The following is a 21,104-nucleotide window of genomic DNA, read 5'->3' as shown; positions in this document are numbered from 1 at the left end:
AGGATATTTCATAAAACCAGAAAGTGCAACGACAAGTGTATTTACCTTGCATATTACAGATGTCAGAAGGACCCAAGAGGAGGCTGAGTACACTAACAAATGACAACAAAGGCTGGTAAGTTGTTCTTGAGTGCTCTGAAGTTGTCTTGTGTAGCTCAACTCAGCTCTTACATTCTTCTTATTTTCTTATACTCAAAACTGAAGCCTGATAATTGTGGTGACGAGACAAGGCCATATATTATCTCCATTGCATTTTGAGCCATATACAGGTAAAGATAAAATAAAATAGTATGACAAAACAAGAATTAAAGTCAAAGCTATGATGTGTGTCATCTCAACCTAGAGAGTTTTGAAGCTTGGGTCTCTTGGAGGGCAGAGGAGCAGAATCTGAATCTGGGTAATGCAGAATTAATTCCTTGAAGAAAAGTGAGTTGTCACGCTGGTGAGTCAGGATACCCAGTGGAACATCCCCACTTACTGAATCTGAAACAATGTAACATCATCTAGCAGTGTTTGCGTGCGTGCGTGCGTGCGTGCGTGCACGCACACACACACACACACACACACACACACACACACACACGCCCGGTAGCTCAGTGGTTAGAGCGCTGGCTTCACAAGCCAGAGGGCCGGGGTTCGATTCCCCGGCCGGGTGGAGATATTTGGGTGTGTCTCCTTTCACGTGTAGCCCCTGTTCACCTAGCAGTGAGTAGGTACGGGATGTAAATCGAGGAGTTGTGACCTTGTTGTCCCGGTGTGTGGTGTGTGCCTGGTCTCAGGCCTATCCGAACATCGGAAATAATGAGCTTTGAGCTCGTTCCGTAGGGTAACGTCTGGCTGTCTCGTCAGAGACTGCAGCAGATCAAACAGTGAAACACACACACACACACACACACACACAGGGTAATAGAGAGACTGTCTATATGAAAGAGATTAAAGTAACCAAGCTTGAAATAAAAAAGTTGATGACGGAATTGGATGAGGAAAAGGCAATGGGAACGGATGAAGTCTCAGGCAGAATACTGAAAGAATGTAGGGAAGAACTAGTAAGTCCAATATACAACATCATAAAATGCTCAATAGAAAATGGAACAGTGCCAGTGGAGTGGAAAAGAGCTGAGGTGGTTCCCATATATAAGAGCGGAAGGTAGGAAGAACATTTAAATTACAGGCCGGTATCACTAACTAGTGTAATATGCAAGATGTGTGAAAAAGTAATAAAGAAGCAATGTAAAGAAGCAAGGGATCGAGTTTTTTGAAGACAAAATATTATCAAATAGCCAATTTGGTTTTAGAAAAGGTTGGTCATGTGTGACAAATTTATTGAGTTTCTACTCTAGAATAGTTGATAAAGTACAAGAGAGAGAGGGATGGGTTGATTGTATTTATTTAGATCTAAAAAAGGCTTTTGATAAAGTGCCACATGAAAGATTACTATGGAAGTTAGAGGAGAAGGGTGGCTTAAAAGGAAGCACATTGAGATGGATGAAGAATTACTTAAGGGGGAGAGAAATAAGGACGATAGTTAAAGATATGAAGTCCAAGTGGAGAACAGTAGACAGCGGAGTGCCACAGGGGTCAGTATTGGCACCAATACTTTTTTTCGTATATATAAATGACATGCCAGAGGGAGTGAACAGCTACATAAATCTGTTTGCGGACGATGCGAAACTGTGCAGAGTCATTAAACAAAAGAGGATTGTGAAATACTACAGGAAGACTTAAACAAGATCTGGAAATGGAGCAAAAAATGGGAGATGGAATTCAATGTGGACAAAAGCCATGTCATGGAAATGGGAAAAAGTGAAAGACGACCAGTGGGAATCTATAAGATGGGAGATGGAGTAGAACTAGAAAAAGTAAAAAAGGAAAAGGACTTGGGAGTGACAATGGAAGAAAATAATCAACCGGTTAGCCATATTGATAGAATTTTCAGAGAGACGATAATTTGCTAAGGAATATTGGAGTAGCATTTCACTATATGGACAAGGAAATGATGAAGAAATTGATAAGTACTAAAATAAGACCTAGATTGGAATATGCAGTTGTGTGGACTCCCTATAAAAAGAAACACATAAGAAAATTAGAGAGACTACAAAAATGGCTACAAGAATGGTTCCAGAATTTAAAGGGATGGCATATGAGGAGAGACTAAAGGCAATGGATCTACCAACCTTGGAGCAGAGAAGAGAGAGAGGGGATCTGATACAAGTTTATAAATTGATTAACGGAATGGATGAAGTGGATAATGAGAAACTGATCCTGAGAGAAGAATATGACTTTAGAAGCACAAGATCGCATAGTAAGAAACTAAGGAAGGGACGATGTCTGAGAGATGTTAAAAAATTTAGTTTCCCGCAAAGATGTGTTGAGACTTGGAACAGTTTGAGTGAGGAAGTGGTATCAGCAAAGAGTGTACATAGTTTTAAAGAAAAATTGGATAAGTGTAGATATGGAGACGGGACCACACGAGCATAAAGCCCAGGCCCTGTAAAACTACAACTAGGTAAATACAACTAGATAAATACACACACACACACACACACACACACAAGGAATGGTGGAAGACCTTAAAAGTATGGCAGAACTGTTAAATAGTAAATTTCATGAGGTCTTTACTAAGGAATCCAAATTTGAAAGACCACAGGGTAATAGAGAGACTGTCTATATGAAAGAGATTAAAGTAACCAAGCTTGAAATAAAAAAGTTGATGACGGAACTAGATGAGGAAAAGGCAATGGGACCGGATGAAGTCTCAGGCAGAATACTGAAAGAATGTAGGGAAGAACTAGCAAGTCCTATATACATCATAAAATGCTCAATAGAAAATGGAAAAGAGCTGAGGTGGTTCCCATATATAAGAGTGGAAGGAAGGAAGAACCTTTATCACTAACTAGTGTAATATGCAAGATGTGTGAAAAAGTAATAAAGAAGCAATGGATTGAATTTCTTGAAGACAACAAATTATTATCAAATAGCCAATTTGGTTTTAGAAAAGGTCGGTCATGTGTAACAAATTCATTGAGTTTCTACTCTAGAATAGTTGATAAAGTACAAGAGAGAGAGGATGGATTGACTGTATTTATTTAGATTTAAAAAAGGCATTTGATAAAGTGCCACATGAAAGATAATTACTATGGAAGTTAGAGAAGGGTGGCTTAAAAGGAAGCACATTGAGATGGATGAAATATTACTTTTGGGGGAGAGAAATAAGGACGATAGTTAAAGATATGAAGTCCAAGTGGAGAACAGTAGACAGCAGAGTGCCACAGGGGTCAGTATTGGCGCCAATACTTTTTCTCGTATATATAAATGACATGCCAGAGGGAGTGAACAGCTACATAAATCTGTTTGCGGACGATGCGAAACTGTGCAGAGTCATTAAACAAAAAGAGGATTGTGAAATACTACAGGAAGACTTAAACAAGATCTGGAAATGGAGTAAAAAATGGGAGATGGAATTCAATGTGGACAAAAGCCATGTCATGGAAATGGGAAAAAGTGAAAGACGACCAGTGGGGAGATGGAGTAGAACTAGAAAAAGTAAAAAAGGAAAAGGACATGGGAGTGACAATGGAAGAAAACAATCAACCGGTAAGCCATATTGATAGAATTTTCAGAGAGACGTATAATTTGCTAAGGAATATTGGATTAGCATTTCACTATATGGACAAAGAAATGATGAAGAAATTGATAAGTACTAAAATAAGACCTAGATTGGAATATGCAGTTGTGTTGATCCCCCATAAAAAGAAACACGTAAGGAAATTGGAGAGACTACAAAAAATGGCTACAAGAATGATTCCAGAATTTAAAGGGATGACATATGAGGAGAGACTAAAAGCTATGGATCTACCAACCCTGGAACAGAGAAGAGAGAGAGGGGATCTGATACAAGTTTATAAATTGATTAATGGAATGGATCAAGTGGATAATAAGAAACTAATCCTGAGAGAAGAATATGACATTAGAAGCACAAGATCGCATAGTAAGAAACTGAGGAAGGGAAGATGTCTGAGAGATGTTAAAAAATTTAGTTTCCCGCAAAGATGTGTTGAGACTTGGAACAGTTTGAGTGAGGAAGTGGTATCAGCAAAGAGTGTACATAGTTTTAAAGAAAAATTGGATAAGTGTAGATATGGAGACGGGGCCACACGAGCATAAAGCCCAGGCCCTGTAAAACTACAACTAGGTAAATACAACTAGGTAAATACACACACACACACACACACACAGCAAGGCTGGATAAAACCAGATATGGAGACTGGATAGTATTGACACATCAAGCAGGAGACATAATACATCAGAGAAGAACCTTGGTCTTACCAGAGTCAATACCAGTGACAGCAATCCTCAGCCTATCCAGCTTCCTTCGGTCTCCTAGTGAAAGATGCTTTGCTGTTGCTAGAATGCTGTCAATGGTGTAGAGATCTTCCCCTGTGTGTGTGATGGCTTTGCTCTCCTTACCATGACAAGCTTGTGAGCCTCCACTAAACACATACACAAGATCTTCAATATTTTTCCTTTGGCTTTTTGTTATCCTTGTTTTTGGACTGTCCATAATTCTGGAAATAGAGTTACATATGTACCAATAAATGATGTGGAGAAGGATGAGAGATTGGTACTGTTTTCATTGTTCACATCTAAACACAATACTGTTTAACCTCTTCAAGAATTATCCAAGAAACTAATCATTTCATCAGCATACTTTTACAATTTCAATCCATACAGAAAATACTAAATAAGTATGACTATGAATTATGTCATGCATTGAGGAGGTAAATGAGTTGCAACAATGTAAGTCTTGCTAGAAGACTTCCCACCTGAAGGCAGTGTGAGTGGACCAATCAGAGTGTGCAGTAAGAAGGTCCACCACTACTCTCTTCCAGTCCACCTCTTCAGGTGGCTCCTCAAGCACTAATGAGTGACTGGAACAGTGATTTGCTTGGCTGGAGAAACAAGGTAACGCCAGCAATTCTCCAGCAATAATGCATATCCATTCTGATGCCAGTTTGGAGTGTTCTGAAACCAAATAGATTAAGATATACCATCTTTCATAACAGAACTGAACTTCTGAGTATTCACTGAGTATGTATTGACTCCACAAAACCCAAATATCAAAATATACTGTCACTTACCTTGGCCCCTTTTGACAAGACACGACAGGAGTAAGCCAAGGCCTTCACTGGTGCTGCAGAAAAATGCAAGCAGGGGTTGCACTCTCTCCAGCATTCTGCCATCAATGAAGCAACCACACTCACACACATCAACTGGTGGATGTAGACAAGGATTGATAAAGTGAGAATAAATACAAATAAAAATCTAAACAATATACATACACAGATAATTTTCCAATAACAGTAATAATATATTTATTAAGACTTAAGCTGATGAGAACATGAGTATGGCTTACCACCACTGTGATGCCTGGCCAAGTCAGAGTGACTGTCGGGCAGCAGGACATGAGAAACGATTGCCTTGGTGCACTCCTCAGCATCCAGCGAGTACAATGACCCCAGACTCCGGATCAGAGCTCTTTTAACCTGGCAACATGGCAGCAATAGTCTGAGAATCTTAGCACAGATATTTATTATTGTTATTGAAGCACTACTATTCTCATAGATAGTCAAGCTTTAATTTGTATTTTCTATGCTATAGACATATTTAACAAGTTTCAATGCACAAATAAATGCCAGAAAAGTTAAGAAATAACGGGAATGAAGAATATCTGATGTGAAAGAGTTAAATTAGAACCATGGGGAGTTAGGAAGAGATGAGAAGTTGTTATAAGTTAAGGAAAATTTTCTCATTAAACAAAAAAACAGTGCCAGATCCTCCTTGTCCTTAGTTTGACTTACGTTGGCACATTCTTCTTGATAGCTAAATGATGCGGCAAGCTTTGTATACTTCCTCAACAGAGAGAAAAAACTCTTTCTCAATACAATCTGATAATAAACATGACACCAGAGCTACAAAGTTCTGCCTATCCTTACCTTGATGTATAATGGCACTTTCTTCTTAGCAAATGATATAGTGAGCTTTGTATACTTCCTCAACAGAAAGAGAAAACCTTCCCAGTTCTCCTCAGAGATTCCTGATGCATCACACTCCTTCATCTGACTCTTCTCAAACTCTGCATCCCAATAATAACCCTGCAAAAACAGATGTGCTTAAAAAATAAACATCACACACTCCAGTTCACTGCTTAAGTGTAACAAAAGCACATAGAAGGGAAAACAGGAGAGCAAGAAACTAGGAAAAGGAAAAGGGTAGTCTCACACATCTCACTTCTAGGAAAATCTATAGAAATGTATCTTTTTTTCTCTTGAATGGGAAGATTGGTCAAGGATAAAAAAAAAAAAAAAAAAAAAAAAGGATTGGAAAGGAAGGAAGGGTCTTGTCTCAACTATCTCAATTCTCGGAAAATCTAGGGGAATATATCTTTCTCCCAGATGATAAAAAGATTACACAAAAACATTAAAAAACAATAATAAATAAATGAACAAATAAGAACAGTAAAAGGCAAACTTCACCACTTCTTATAAAACTGCAAACATAAATTTGTACAAAAGGCACGTTACCTTAATCCATTTGAATGCAGTGTCCAAGGCCCTGTGCACCGTCTCCCCACCTGTCCAGCCTCCATGTCCGTGCACTAGCTCATTCCTCAGGTCAACCAAATGCATAGGAAGGCCAATTTCCTGCGCCAGGTTGTGCATGGAGTGTGCTCGGTAGTACTTGGTCTGGGGAAGCTTGACAATGGAAGTAACAAACCTGCAGGAGAGATTTACAGTGAAAGTTTCATCATAGAGTCTGGAACAGGGACAGTGTTGACATCTCTATGAAGAAACCAAATGCTTTCCTGCAAATTATAAAATATACTCTAAAACTTCCTGATTACCACACCTGGCCACACTACATGCTGGAAAGCAGAGTCACACTTTTGTAAGAGGAAATCTGTGGAAACAACAGGAACTCTAAGAGTAGCTGAAGTCCCCTGACTTCAATCCTTCAAGTCAGTCTATTGAGGCAGTCCCGTCAACCACAGTCAGTGGAGACAGCCCTGTTAGCCATAGCGTAAGTGTTGCCAAATACAGTTATGGTCAAAACATTTCTGTCCTGCCTCTTTTTTATTTTCAAGGCAAGAAGATCAAGTTGCACACATCTCCATTAGCTGTCAGAGACCTGAAATGTGCACCAGTGTGTCAGGCATTACTTGGGAGTCAAGCACCTCAACACTGCGTTGCCCAGTACAAGTGCCGAGCATCTCACCTCTGCAATGCCGAGGCCAAGAAGATGGACTTGACACTGTTCTCAACTGTAGGATCAGCATCCACTATCTTGGCCTGGAGCAGTGGTAGTGTCACGTCAACTCCTGCCGGCAACTTCTCAACCCTGCAAGTTTATTAAGTGCCATTACTTCCTGCTGATCTCTTCACTGTGCATTTGTAAAAAGAAACATTATAAGCAATATACTTCTGTCTATGAATAAATAGCTAGTCACGGTCTTGAATTGAGTAGGCAAAACTTATTTCTATCATCATGGTTATGAGAGGTAGTACAGTGGTTCACTCACCTGGCCTGCCACACCAACATTGTGTCTCTGGCATCTTTCCAGCGGCCCACATCACTACAGAATGCACCGCTGTATGTCTCCAGCCACTCCTCTCTGTCACAAGGCAAAGGAGGAACACAAATAAAATACGTCCATCTGCTGTATTGCGATGAACAATATTCAAGTAACATCTGTGCTTTCATCCAAAGACTACATTAAAGGTTAACATCTCACCAATAGCAACTTTCATAAAGTACCTAAACCATACACATGATTATTATTATTATTTTTTTTTTTTTTTTACTTTTTTTTTGGTGGGGTTGTCGCGTATGGTTAAGCTACAGTGAACAAATACATGTCTTACACTGCATTACACGTTAAAAGTCCCTGGCGTTGACTTGGTATGTTGGTTTACTGAATGGAATGGTGCATGAATGTTCGGCCAATGTGAGCTGCCCTTATATGACTGATCACAACGTCATTAAACACCACTTACTCCCGTTCAATAGTTCAGCTATTTTCAAACAGTTATTCATAATAACAGCAAAAATCCTTCTTATTGACAGCACTCATCGGATAACTAGGTAATCCCGGCAGTGTCTCATAATCCACAGGCACTCCTCTCCCTCCGGCTCACATTTCACGACCATAGGATCAATACAACATACATTTCGAGCCTAATCAAACTCAATATATACAAAATAAGGCATGATCTCACCTAGAAAACCAAGGAACCACCACCACGCCGCTCATGTCTCTTCTCTTGATCTGAATCTTGAGTAGGCGGCGAGGTTGTGGTTGTGGTCAGTGCATTGCTTCGACAGACGTGGTAGTATGCATTCCTTGACACTGAAATAAACTTTAATGATAATCACAGGAAAAAGTAAGCACATCCAGGAACATACTAAACACCAACATACACCCCATGCATAGCAATGACATAAGTAAGCATGATCTTGATCTTGATCTTGATGGTACAGGTGACGCAGAATTTCTTCTGGGTCAGGCCTTTGTATCGGCAGCTCCTGTAGGGAACAAAAAGAACACCAGACAACAAAGAGGGCAATCACCATCTTTCACACCACTAGTTCCTGCATCTGGCACGCCACATTCTCTCCAGGAACTCTTTCACAGCCTCAATCATCCTTTCATTCGTCTCCCACACAGTCCCAGCAGCAACACCATCCATTCCCTTCCTGTCATCTCCACTCTGTCATGCCCCAGCTCCCTCAGCACCACTTGCATCATCTCATGCCTGTCTCTGGCATACTTCACACACTCCACCACCACATGTTCCACTGTCTCATCCTCTCCCAAGTCACACATCTGGCACACTTTGCTGCAGGACTCTGACCATCTATAATTCCTTGCATTCACATCCATGCACTGTGCCCTAGCTCGGAAGAGAAGATCACCACCCAGGCTTCCGTCATACCACTTTTCATACATTGGGGCCTCTTTCTCTCTATACCATACCAAGGTACTCTTTTGCTCCATCCTATTTCTCCAGTCATCCAGTCCCACACCTTTCACTACTCTGTCAATCTCACTCTTCCACTTCCTTACATCCCATTCTCTACCTTCTCCATTTCTAACAATCATACTCCAGTCTCTCTCTAAATGTCTTCCTTCTACCTGTTGAAAAACCCAACTACTTACTAACCCACTCTTTGCTACCAGCCTGACACACCTCTTCCCCCACTTGCTACTCCTGACATTCCACAGAAACACTTTTCTCACTATCCTTGCATCATTCATTCGTTCTAACCTAGCCTTATACTTTAGGGTCGCTTTCACATATCTCTCTCTAAAAGTGCTCCAACCCATATCACCCCTAAGGGCCTCTACTGCTGCATATCTAGGTGCATTAAGTGCCATTCTTGCAACTCTATTCTGCCCTATTTCTAACTTATCTAGTTCACTCTCATTCCAAGCAATCACATCCATACCATACATGATGCTCGGAACAGCCACGCTCTTCCAAACTTCTCGCAGCACGTCATATTTACTCGCCCTCATCCTTGCTGCACTTCCTAGACGACCTACCCACTGATTTGCCATACTTATCTTCTCATTCTTAATCTTTACACAGCCATCCGGACTCATCCACATCCCCAGATACTTATATTCATCTGTCTGCTGCACCTCATTCACTCCTAATCTCCACACATGGTTCCTCTCATCCTCTGACCTATGCACAACCATTACCTTACTCTTTTCACTACTAAATCTCACTCCAAAATCTCTTCCATACCCATCTACTACATCAAGCATACTCTGTAGCTCTTCTGCCGACTCACTCATGACTACAACATCATCTGCATACAAGAGCACACCTATCTTATCATTTCCCACATTTACACCTGCATTCATTCTCCTCATTCTAGCAGCCAATTCTTCTGTATATAAGCTAAAGAGGGTTGGTGATAATATGCAACCCTGCCTAACTCCTCTTTCACTCTTCACCCAGTCTGTCTCTATATCCCTAGTTTATACTTAGCTCTTGTATCCACATACATACTTCTCACTATGTTAACTATCTTTGCACTTAACCCAATTTTTCTAACACCCTACCTAGCATTTCTCTGTTTACCCTATCATATGCTTTCTCTATGTCTAGGAAACCTAAGTATAGTTTGCTACCATCCCTTTTCTTTCTCTCAATCAATTCATTCACTACAAACAGATTGTCTTCTGCTCTCCTGTCCACTCGGAATCCATTTTGCTCTTCGCCTAACACTCCAACTCTCTCAATCCATTTGCACAATCTCTCATTCAACACCGCACTGAACACTTTGCCTACTGTGTTAACTAACGCAATCGGCCTGTAGTTCCTCAACTCATTCTTACTCTTATATCCTCCCTTATGCAACAAGGTCACCCTGCATTCATTCCACATTCTCGGCACTCTCTCCTCCTCCCACACCTGGTTGAACAACTCAGTCATCCTATCAATCACTACTTCTCCTCCATTTTGTACATTTCATACGGTATCTCATCCGGCCCTGCTGCCTTCCCATTCTTCTGCTTCTTCACACATTTCTCCACCTCCTCCCTGCTGATCCTTTCATTCAACTCATCTGCATCCTTTCTCTCCAGTGACACATGTCCTTCATCCACATCAAAGACCTCACTTACACCTCCAATCTCTTCCCAAAACTCTTTTATTGCCCTTCTCATTTCTTCCTTATCAGTCACCACTGCCCCATTCACCTTCAGGCTCTCCACATTCTCACTGTTAGGCATCCCTCACCCCTCAGGAATCTATACCATTCTCGCCCACCTTCCATACCTTTCTCTCTAAGGGACTGAATCACACTTCTCTCACTTGTAACTTTAGCATTCATTATCTTTCGCTTCGTCATTCGCTGCTGACTCACATACGCTGCCCATGCATTCAGGTACTCCCTTTCAGCTTCCTCACTCTCATGTCTCCTCTTTCTTAACTGTCTGCACACTCTATTCAGTCTCTTCCTTTCCTTCCTAGCATCCCTGATCTCATTATTCCACCACGGCCTACATGCATGCTTTCTGGCACTTGTTCTTGCATACCCTATCTGGCTTACTGCTGCATTTCTCACATTTTCTACAAATCTATCATTCAGTTCATCCACGTCGCTTAGACTTTCATCCTCCCAGCTCCTCTCACTCAAGTCCACCTGGAAATTCTCCCATCCTACATCTCTCAATCTCCACTTTTTCCTCTTGGCCTTGGCATTTGTTCCATCTCTTCCATTCAACTTGCACTCTAACACCAGCATGTTATGGTCTGAGACTATGTCAATCATCCCATCTTCATCAATCCACATGCGGTCAACAACTTCACGCATTCTCCCATTCACTAGCATGTAGTCAATCGCAGACTCCTGGTTCCTCCCACACCAAGTCACTCGTCCTTCAGCCAGGGTCTCATTGAGATTCTCCAAACTCACCTCATTCACAAGCTCATCCAGCATCTCACCGTTCCTGTTCATTTGTTCACCTAACATACCTATGTGGGCATTCATGTCTCCCATAACAATCACTCTCTCTCCAGCATACTCTCTTGCAATCTTTTTCAAAACACTATATTTTCTGCCATTCTCCTGACTGCTCTGTCGCCTTCCACTGTCATATACACTACCACTACGACTATCCTCTCAGCTCTGCCACTTTCACTCCTGCACTCCACTCGAACAGCTAGCACGTCCTCACTCTCAGCACTGTCTCCTATGTCCAGCTCTTCCACTCTCAGGTTCCTCACCTTTTTGTGGAGCAAGGCTACGCCTCCTCCTAACTTATCCTGTTTTCTACGCCCTTTCCCTATCATGACAAACTCATTTCCTTCCATATGCACCACGTCCCGCAGGTGAGTCTCCGTGATACCTACCACATCCAAGCTCCATTCATTCAGCTCCTTGCATAAATCCTCAAACTTGCCAGTGCCCCATCCTCTCACATTCACACACCCAATCCTCATGCATCCTGACGCCCTGTGGGTACCTCCTCTTCCTTTTACATTTACCCACTCTCCTCCCGCAGGTTCCCTTTCTCTCGGTAACCTGCTCTCTTTCACGCTTCTGTCCTCCTCTCTCATACAAACACCTGCCCCTTCTCTCTGGATTCTATCCTATTCCTGCTGCCTTCCTCCCAACGCTGAGCCCACTCCACCAAGTTCCAGGCCACCCACACCTTTCCAATAGTGGACATGTGTACGCCATCCTGTGTCCACACCTGCCTCCAGTCCATCCTCTCCCACAGCTGCATCCCATCACATTTCCAGTCTTCCAGTCTTTCTACTACCTTTCCATTCACCCATCTCCTCTCCCGGCCAAAGACCTGACCCTCCTTGTCCCTCCTCTTAGGGATACACATCACCAGGGGCCTCCTGTGTGTTTTACGCTCCACCACTCTGACTATCTCCTCCATCACTCTCACTGTCTCTCGTCCTCCTATATCCTCCAGCCCGTTTCCTCCTCCCTCTACCACCACCAGGTCTTCAGGCTCCATCTGGTGAAGGAGCTCATCACCGCCTCACGGATGACCCGAATATTGGCCCCTGGTCTGCTTTTGTCCATCACTCTATACCCACCTTTCGACAGGAGTATATCTCTTTCTCTACTCCTCTCATCAGGCTATCTCCAAACAGCCACATCCTCCTAACTTTGCTCCCTGTCTTCAGCCATAGCCGCTTGCCATCCTGGATATGTCGCCAGGATTGCCGACCTATGCCCATCCATGCCGACTCACTATGGCCCTTACCTCTGCCACTCCTGCCTCTACTCCCAACACTGCCCTGGTCCTCCTTCCCTCTCTTACTATTGGCCTCCTGGGTACCTCTGCTGTTGGCCCGTGTCTGGCTGGGGGTATCTAGTGCACTCCTACTCCTAGCCCCTCCCTTGGCCTCCTCCTGTACCTTTGGCTCCTTACCTACCTCCTCCAGACTGCTGTCCTTTTCCACCATCACCTCTTCACTGCCCCTTCCCTCGGTTACCAGGAGTCCGTTACAGCCTTGTTGCTGTAGGAGTGGTCGGACTCCTGTGGGGTCACCGCACCTGTGGCGCCCCCCTCCACCTCCACATCTCCTTGACTACTAGGGTCAGGGCCTCCCTGTTCCATCCGTGCCTCCTTCTTCCTTTGCTACCCGTTTCTCCTCCCACCATGCCCTGGTAGTGTCTAGGCACTCAGGGCATATGCCTATTAGGAAGTCGTTCCTCAGTACCTTCTGGCTGGCTTCCTTAAGGCCCACACATCGCGTGTGATACCAATCTCCACAACATTCACATGCGATGGAGTTACTCCTATTGTTCACCTCACCTTTGCATACCTTACAGTCGTTCTCGTACATCCTGCTAAAACAACAAAGAACGAAATAAAAAAAAAATAAAAAAATCGGGAGCAAAACACACCACGTCTTACCTCCTCGACGTTCGACGACGTCAGGTCACGTAGATGTATCTTGATCTTGATCTTGATGGTACAGGTGACGCAGAATTTCTTCTGGGTCAGGCCTTTGTATCGGCAGCTCCTGTAGGGAACAATTGCACACCTTATTGCCTAAGACATCCTACAGTCTGGGAGCAAACTGAGGATATTCCCTGACTATTTCCCTGAGGGTGGCAGAGTCTAGGAGATGGTCAATGAGGCTGTACAAGTCATGCTGACCTTGTGGCCTAAATTTAGCAATGAGAGGACATTCCATGATATAGTGACGCAGAGTGTGTCCCCTTGGTGTAGCACACAGCACACACCAGGAGAAGCACTGACTTCCCAAAAGTATTTGTAGCCTAATCTGAGCCTCAATGCCACGCTGTCATGTGATGCAGTGTGTCTCCCGTAGGTGTAAGCACAGCTCTGGGAGACATGTGCATAGTGAAGACTATGCACTGCCCCTATGGCAACAAAGCTCCAACTGATCACTAATGCTACTTTGTACAAAGTCCTTAATGCTACTCTTAACATAACCCAGTGTGTACTCAGTGCCAGGGTCCACTGTGTCATCTTGTAGGGCACACTGAGCAAGGTGGTCTGCTTTTTCATTTAGCGGGATACCCACATGAGAGGGTATCCAGATGAAATGGACCGTGGCACCAGCACCTTCTAGGGCGTGGATGAGATCAAGACACTTATTAACTAGATCACAGTCCATGGGGGAGGTGGATTGAAGGGCGTACAATGCAGCCTGACTGTCAATAAAGAAATATACATTCTTATGGAGAGGCGCCACAATGTAGAGCGCCTCCAGTACAGCATACAGTTCTGCTCTAGTGGAAGACATGGGTGCAGGGAGCCTGGAAACCTCAGTGTCAGTGTAGAGACTGGCAGAGATGTAGTCACGGATGAACAGCCCACATCCAGACCTGCTGCCATTGACTGATCCATCACAATAAACATGAATAGCCTGAACGTGTGGGTACTTGGACAATTTAGTCATGAACATGTCTTGCAGCACATTAGGGAGCCAGTCCCTATTGGGCTGATGCAGTGAGTGAATATCAACACTGACACGGTGAGGGTTCCAGGCGGGTTGCAGCGGTGACATAACAACATTAATACAAGCCTTGGCTACACCTACACTTGTCAGTACTCCCAAGATCTTCCTGAGGTATGGTGTTGTAGGAGTGCGAGGATCATGATACAGGGGGGTCAGTGATCCCTTTAGAGAGTCAGAGCCCGTGCATAGCATCCGACTAATTGTGCGACAAGTAATTTCCTGTATCCTACACATAATACTCGGCAGGTGCAGTTCAGCTCTGAGGACTTCAATCCGTGCAGTCCTGGGGCATCCCAAGATTATCCGCATGGCTTCATTCTATACAAGCTCCAGGGGACAGAGTTGAGTGGCACTAAACTGTATTAAAACAGGGGCAGCATAATCAATAAGGGACTGTATGACAGATATATAGAACATTCTTAGGACTGGAATGCCCGCCCCCAGGCCTCTGTTGGCTAGCAGTCGGTGGTGCTAGCCGTGGCAGACAGAGGTCTTGAACATAGTGGATGGCTTGAAGAGACTTCCTAAAGCTCATCTGAACACCCAGGTACTTGTGTGTATGAACTCTAGGGATGGGAATGTTATTTACAGTGGGCAGCCGAGAGACCTTCCCTTTAGCTTGAAATTTTGTTTTACATTCATTAATCACTAGTCCCATTTGGACATATAATGCTGCCAGTTGTGACAAAGCAACCTGGAGAATCCTGGGTGTGGGGCATTGGAGGAGTATGTCATCAGCATAGATGAGGACCTGGGTGCCCTGCGGAAAGGAACAGCGCGCAATTTTGTCCATTAAAATATTGAAAAGCATTGGACTAAGGACTCCACCCTGTGGTGTTCCAAGCTCAAAAACTTCCTCAGAGGAGCCTCAATCATCCTTTCATTCGTCTCCCCACAGAGTCCCAGCAGCACCACCATCCATTCCCTTCCTGTCATCTCCACTCTGTCATGCCCCAGCTCCCTCAGCACCACTTGCATCATCTCATACCTGTCTCTGGCATACTTCACACACTCTAGCACCACATGCTCCACATCCTCTCCCATGTCACACATCTGACACACTTTGCTGAGGGACTCAGACCATCTATAATTCCTTGCATTCACATCCATGCACTGTGCCCTAGCTCAGAAGAGAAGATCCCCACCCAGGCTTCCATCATACCACTTTTCATAAATTGGGGCCTCTTTCTCTCTATACCATTCCAAGGTACTCTTTTGCTCAATCCTATTCCTCCAGTCACTCAGTCCCACACCTTTCACTACTCTGTCTATCTCACTCCTCCACTTCCTTACACCCCATTCTCTACCCTCTCCATTTCTAACTATCATACTCCAGTCCTTCTCTAAGTGCCTTCCTTATACCTGCTGAAAAGCCCAACTAGCTATTAGACCACTCTTCACCACCGTCATGACACACTTTTTCCCCCACTTGCTACTCCTGACATTCCACAGAAACACTTTTCTCACTATTCTAGCATCATTCATTCGCTCTAACCTAGCCTTATACCGTAGGGTCGTTTTTACATACCTTTCTCTAAAATTGCTCCAACCAATGTCTCCCCTAAGAGCCTCTACTGCTGCATATCTAGGTGCATTAAGTGCCATTCTTGCAACTCTATTCTGCCCTATTTCTAACTTTTCTAGTTCACTTTCTTTCCATGCAATCACATCCATACCATACATGATGCTCGGAACAGCCACGCTCTTCCAAACTTCTGCAGCACGTCATATTTACTCGCTCTCATCCTTGCTGCACTTCCTAGCCGACCTACCCACTGACTCACCATGCTTATCTTCTCATTCTTTGTCTTCACGCAGCCAACCGGACTCATCCACATCCCCAAGTACTTGCATTCATCTGTCTGTTGCATCTCGTTCTCACCTAGTCTCCACACTGAGTTCCTCTTATCCTCTGACCCATTCACAACCATTACCTTGCTCTTTTCACTGCTAAACCTCACTCTAAAGTCTCTTCCATACCCATCTACAACATCAAGCAAACTCTGAAGCTCTTCTGCCGACTCACTCATAACAACATCATCATCTACATACAAGAGCACACCTATCTTATCATTACCCACATTTACACCTGCATTCATTCTCCTCAATCTAGCAGCCAGTTCCTCTGTATATAAGCTAAAGAGGGTTGGTGATAATATGCAACCCTGCCTAACTCCTCTTTCACTCTTCACCCAGCCTGTCTCTACATCTCCTAGTTTATACTTAGCTCTTGTATCCACATACATACTTTGCACTATGTTAACTATCTTTGCACTTAACCCAATCTTTTCTAGCACTCTACCTAGCATTTCTCTGTTCACCCTATCATATGCTTTCTCTATGTCTAGAAAATCTAAGTATAACTTGCTACCATCTTTCTTCTTTCTCTCAATCAATTCATTCACCACAAACATATTGTCTTCAGTTCTCCTGTCCACACGGAACCCATTCTGCTCTTCACCTAACACTCCATCTCTCTCAATCCATTTACACAATCTTTCATTCAAAACCGCACTGAACACTTTTCCTACTCTGTTAACTAACGCAATCGACCTGTAGTTTTTCAACTCATTCTTACTCTTGTACCCTCCCTTATGCAGCAAAGTCACCCTGCATTCATTCCACATTCTCGGCACTCTTTCCTCCTCCCACACCTGGTTAAACAACTCAGTCATCCTATCAATCACAACCTCTCCTCCATTTTTGTACAATTCATAAGGTATCTCATCTGTCCTTGCTGCCTTCCCATTCTTCTGCTTCTTCACACATTTCTCCTCCTCCCTGCTAATCCTTTCATTCAACTCATCTGCATCCTTTCTCTCCAGTGTCACACGCCCTTCACCCACATCAAAGACCTCACCTACACCTCCAATCTCTTCCCAAAACTCTTTTATTGCCCTTCTCATTTCTTCCTTATCAGTCATCACTGCCCCATTCACCTTCAGGCTCTCCACAATCTCACTGTCAGACATCCCCTCACCCCTCAGGAATCTGTACCATTCACGACCACCTTTCACACCTTTCTCTCTAAGGGACTGAATCACACTTTTCTCACATTTAACTTTAGCATTCATTATCTTTCGCTTCGTCATTCACTGCTGACTCACGTACACTGTCCATGCATTCGGGTACTCACTTTCAGCCTCCTCACTCTCATGTCTCCTCTTTCTTAACTGTCTGCACACCCTATTCAGTCTCTCCTTTCCTTCCTAGCATCTCTAATCTCATCATTCCACCATGGCCTACTTTTATACTTTCTAGCACTTGTTCTTACATACCCTATCTGACTGCCTGCTGTGTTCTTCACATTCTCTACAAATCTGTCATTCAGTTCATCCACACCATTCAGGCTCTTATCCTCCCATATTCTCTTGCTCAAGTCCACCTGGAAATTTTCCCATCCTGCATCTCTCAACCTCCACTTTTTCCTCTTGACCTTGGCATTTGTTCCGTCTCTTCCATTCAACTTACATTCTAGCACCAGCATGTTATGGTCTGAGACTATGTCAATCATCCCATCTTCATCTATCCACATACGGTCAACAATTTCACGCATTCTCCCATTCACTAGCATGTAGTCAATCGCAGACTCCTGGTTCCTCGCACACCAAGTCACTCGTCCTTCAGCCAGGGTCTCATTCAGATTCTCCAAATTCATCTCATTCACAAACTCATCCAGCATCTCACCATTCCCATTCATTTGTTCACCTAACATACCTACGTGAGCATTCATGTCTCCCATAACAATCACTCTCTCTCCAGCATAATCTCTTGCAATCTTTTTCAAAACACTGTATTTTCTACTATTCCCCTAACTGCTCTATTGCCTTCCACTGTCATATACACTACCACTACAACTATCCTCTCAGCTCTGCCACTCTCATTCCTACCCTCCACTCGAACAGCTAACACGTCCTCACTCTCAGCACTGTCTCCTATGTCCAGCTCTTCCTCACCTTCCTGTGGAGCAAGGCTACGCCTCCTCCTAGCTTCTCCTGTTTCTTGTGTCCTTTTCCTAACATCACAAACTCATTACCCTCTATCTGCACCACATCCCTCAGGTGAGTCTCAGTAATACCTACCACATCTAGGCTCCATTCATTCAACTTTATGCATACATCCTGAAATTTACCAATGCCCCATCCTCTTACATTCAAACAACCAAATTTCATACATGTCCTTGCCTGTTTGTTGTCCTCTCTTCCTTGTTTCGGTGCACATCCTCGGGATCACTCCTGAGCCGGGCCTTTGGATCAGCAGCTCCTGTAGACGACAAAAGAAAGGCACACAGAAAAAAAGGAAAAAAAAAGAAAAAAAGAACAGGGTTCTTTGCTCTAACCGTCCGTACATCTGGCACGCCACATTCTCCCTAGAAACTCCTTCACCACCTCAATCATCCTTTCATTCATTTCTCTACTCAGTCCCAGCAGCACCACCATCCACTCCTACCCCGTCTTTTCCACTCTTTCGTTCCTATTATGCCCTAACTCAGTCAACACCACCTGTCTCTGGCATACTTCACACACTCCAGCATCACATGCTCCACCGTCTTGTCCTCTCCCGAGTCACACATCTGGCACACTTTGCTGCGGGACTCAGACCACCTGTAACTCCTTGCATTCACATCCATACACTGTGCCCTAGCTCTGAAGAGAAGATCACCACCCAGGCTTCCATCATACCACCTCTCATACGTCGGGGCCTCTTTCACCTTGTACCATTCCAGAGTAGTCTTTCAATCCATCCCATTCCTCCATTCATTCAGTCCCATACTCTTCACATCTCTGTCTATCTCACTCTTCCACTTCCTCACATCCCATTCTATTCCCACTCTGCCTCCTCTTGTCACGACCCATTCCAGCTCATTCTGATTCACCCCAGCCATTCTCACTGCCCACCCAACCTGTAAACCATTTCTCTCTGTCATTCTCATACACCTTTTCCTCTTTACTTCCACTTTCACTCCACAGATACACCTTCCTTGCTATTCTTGCATCATCCATTCCCTCTAGCCTAACCTTGTGCCTAAGTGTGGCTTTTATAAGTCTTTCCCTAAAAGAGCTCCATCCCATATCACCTCTTAAGGCTTCTACTGCTGTGTACCTCGGTGCATTCAGAGCCAGCCTAGCTACTCTACACTGCCCCACTTCTAACTTGTCAATTTCACTCTTGTTCCATGCAATCACATCCATACCATACATTATATTGGGGACAGCAACACTCTTCCGCACCTCTGCAGAGGATGCTTCAAAGATCAAGTTGAGAAAAATACTACTGGAATAAAAACTATCATCTTATTCAGTATTGCACGTTTTTCCCTTATAATATATCATTCAGTGTTGGCTACATTTCTCTTTTATATTCCTAGTTATACATACACCCATAGGAGACTGAGTCATTCTGTCTACCCCTCAAATCTTCCACTTCAACTAGTATCCTGTAAGATTTTAATCTCTTCAATACTGGCACACATTTTTACCTTGCAAAATGTATACAATTAGACCATTTCATAGACATTAGGAAAGGTTTATGAAGGTCAAAAGATTAATGGCCAGAGTCTTCACTATTTTAACTCCTCAAATGAGTTTCTGAAGCTGTATAAAATCACCAAATAGTAACCGTAATGAATATGGAAATTATATATAATATTATATTCAATAACTTACATATGTTAATCATACAAATTTTAACACAACCCATGCACAAAACTTGAAAAGAAGCAATATATATAAAAAAAAGAATAAATAAATAATAAAATAATAGTAAAAAAAAAGCATGACTGTGATGTTAGACATCTGGCAACATTGTCAAGTTCTCCACTTATGTTAAAATCACCTTTTTCTGATTTATTTGTGTTATTTGTTATTAGTTTTATATATTGTGTGTTGCAAATCAGTTTAGTAATGTCGACATTTTGAAGCTCCACTCTCTCGAACGGCTACATTTATCATTAATTGACTAAAACTATAATAACACTGAATATTCCACACATAATTCCCTGTTAATTTTCAAATACTGATAATTTAACACATACAAAGACATAGTATTGGAATTTATAGCGAGAAAGGAAAAGAGAGTCAATTTGTTTAGAGAGCCACAGATGATCATGGCGTCTATCTCCAGCCAAGACACACGGTGGACCTCACTGGAGTGCCATTATATTTTCAGCATTTATAGAGGTGACAGTGCCGTGACAGAGGAGCTGGAGGTTATTTAGGCACCAAGGAACAGGTGTGTAAGGTGTGGCAGTGATGTTGATAAGGGATTAGTGTGTTGCGAGGGAAAAAAGTGTGCTGGGCGGGGTGTTTCCTCTCATGTCAACAAACTTAGTGGTGATGGCCGTGTGGTGTTTGCCGTTGGATTCCCTCTGTCTCAATGGTGGCGGTGCGCTACTTAAGTAAGTAAATTAACCAAAAACACTATGCAACACTTCAAAATATTAATAAATGAACCCATAATTCAGCTAGAAACACACAGCATACACCAAAATCACTCCTAAGACACTCCACACACGCACAGACCACTTAAAACTCTTAAAACTAATCCAAAACACACTCAATACACCATACAACACCT

The 21,104-nt window shown here is 43.2% G+C and overlaps 1 protein-coding gene across 1 annotated transcript; it reads right to left on the bottom strand.

Moving 5' to 3' along the window:
• Nucleotides 1–24: 24 nt before the first annotated feature.
• On the bottom strand, nucleotides 25–20,876 carry LOC123510616. The gene is made up of 11 exons (XM_045265901.1): nucleotides 20,855–20,876; nucleotides 8,274–8,404; nucleotides 7,577–7,669; nucleotides 7,273–7,395; nucleotides 6,582–6,774; nucleotides 5,994–6,152; nucleotides 5,414–5,543; nucleotides 5,139–5,270; nucleotides 4,824–5,022; nucleotides 4,327–4,565; nucleotides 25–483 (listed from the first exon to the last, which is right to left on the bottom strand). Exons 2-11 carry the CDS (start codon nucleotides 8,306–8,308, stop codon nucleotides 335–337), a joined length of 1,452 nt encoding a protein of 483 aa, XP_045121836.1. The 5' UTR covers nucleotides 8,309–8,404; nucleotides 20,855–20,876; the 3' UTR covers nucleotides 25–334.
• Between the last annotated feature and the right edge of the window lie 228 nt (nucleotides 20,877–21,104).

Source organism: Portunus trituberculatus, chromosome 29 (genome assembly GCF_017591435.1).
Source record: "Portunus trituberculatus isolate SZX2019 chromosome 29, ASM1759143v1, whole genome shotgun sequence".
Lineage (NCBI taxonomy): Eukaryota > Metazoa > Arthropoda > Malacostraca > Decapoda > Portunidae > Portunus > Portunus trituberculatus.
This window is presented reverse-complemented; position numbering and strand designations above follow the sequence as displayed.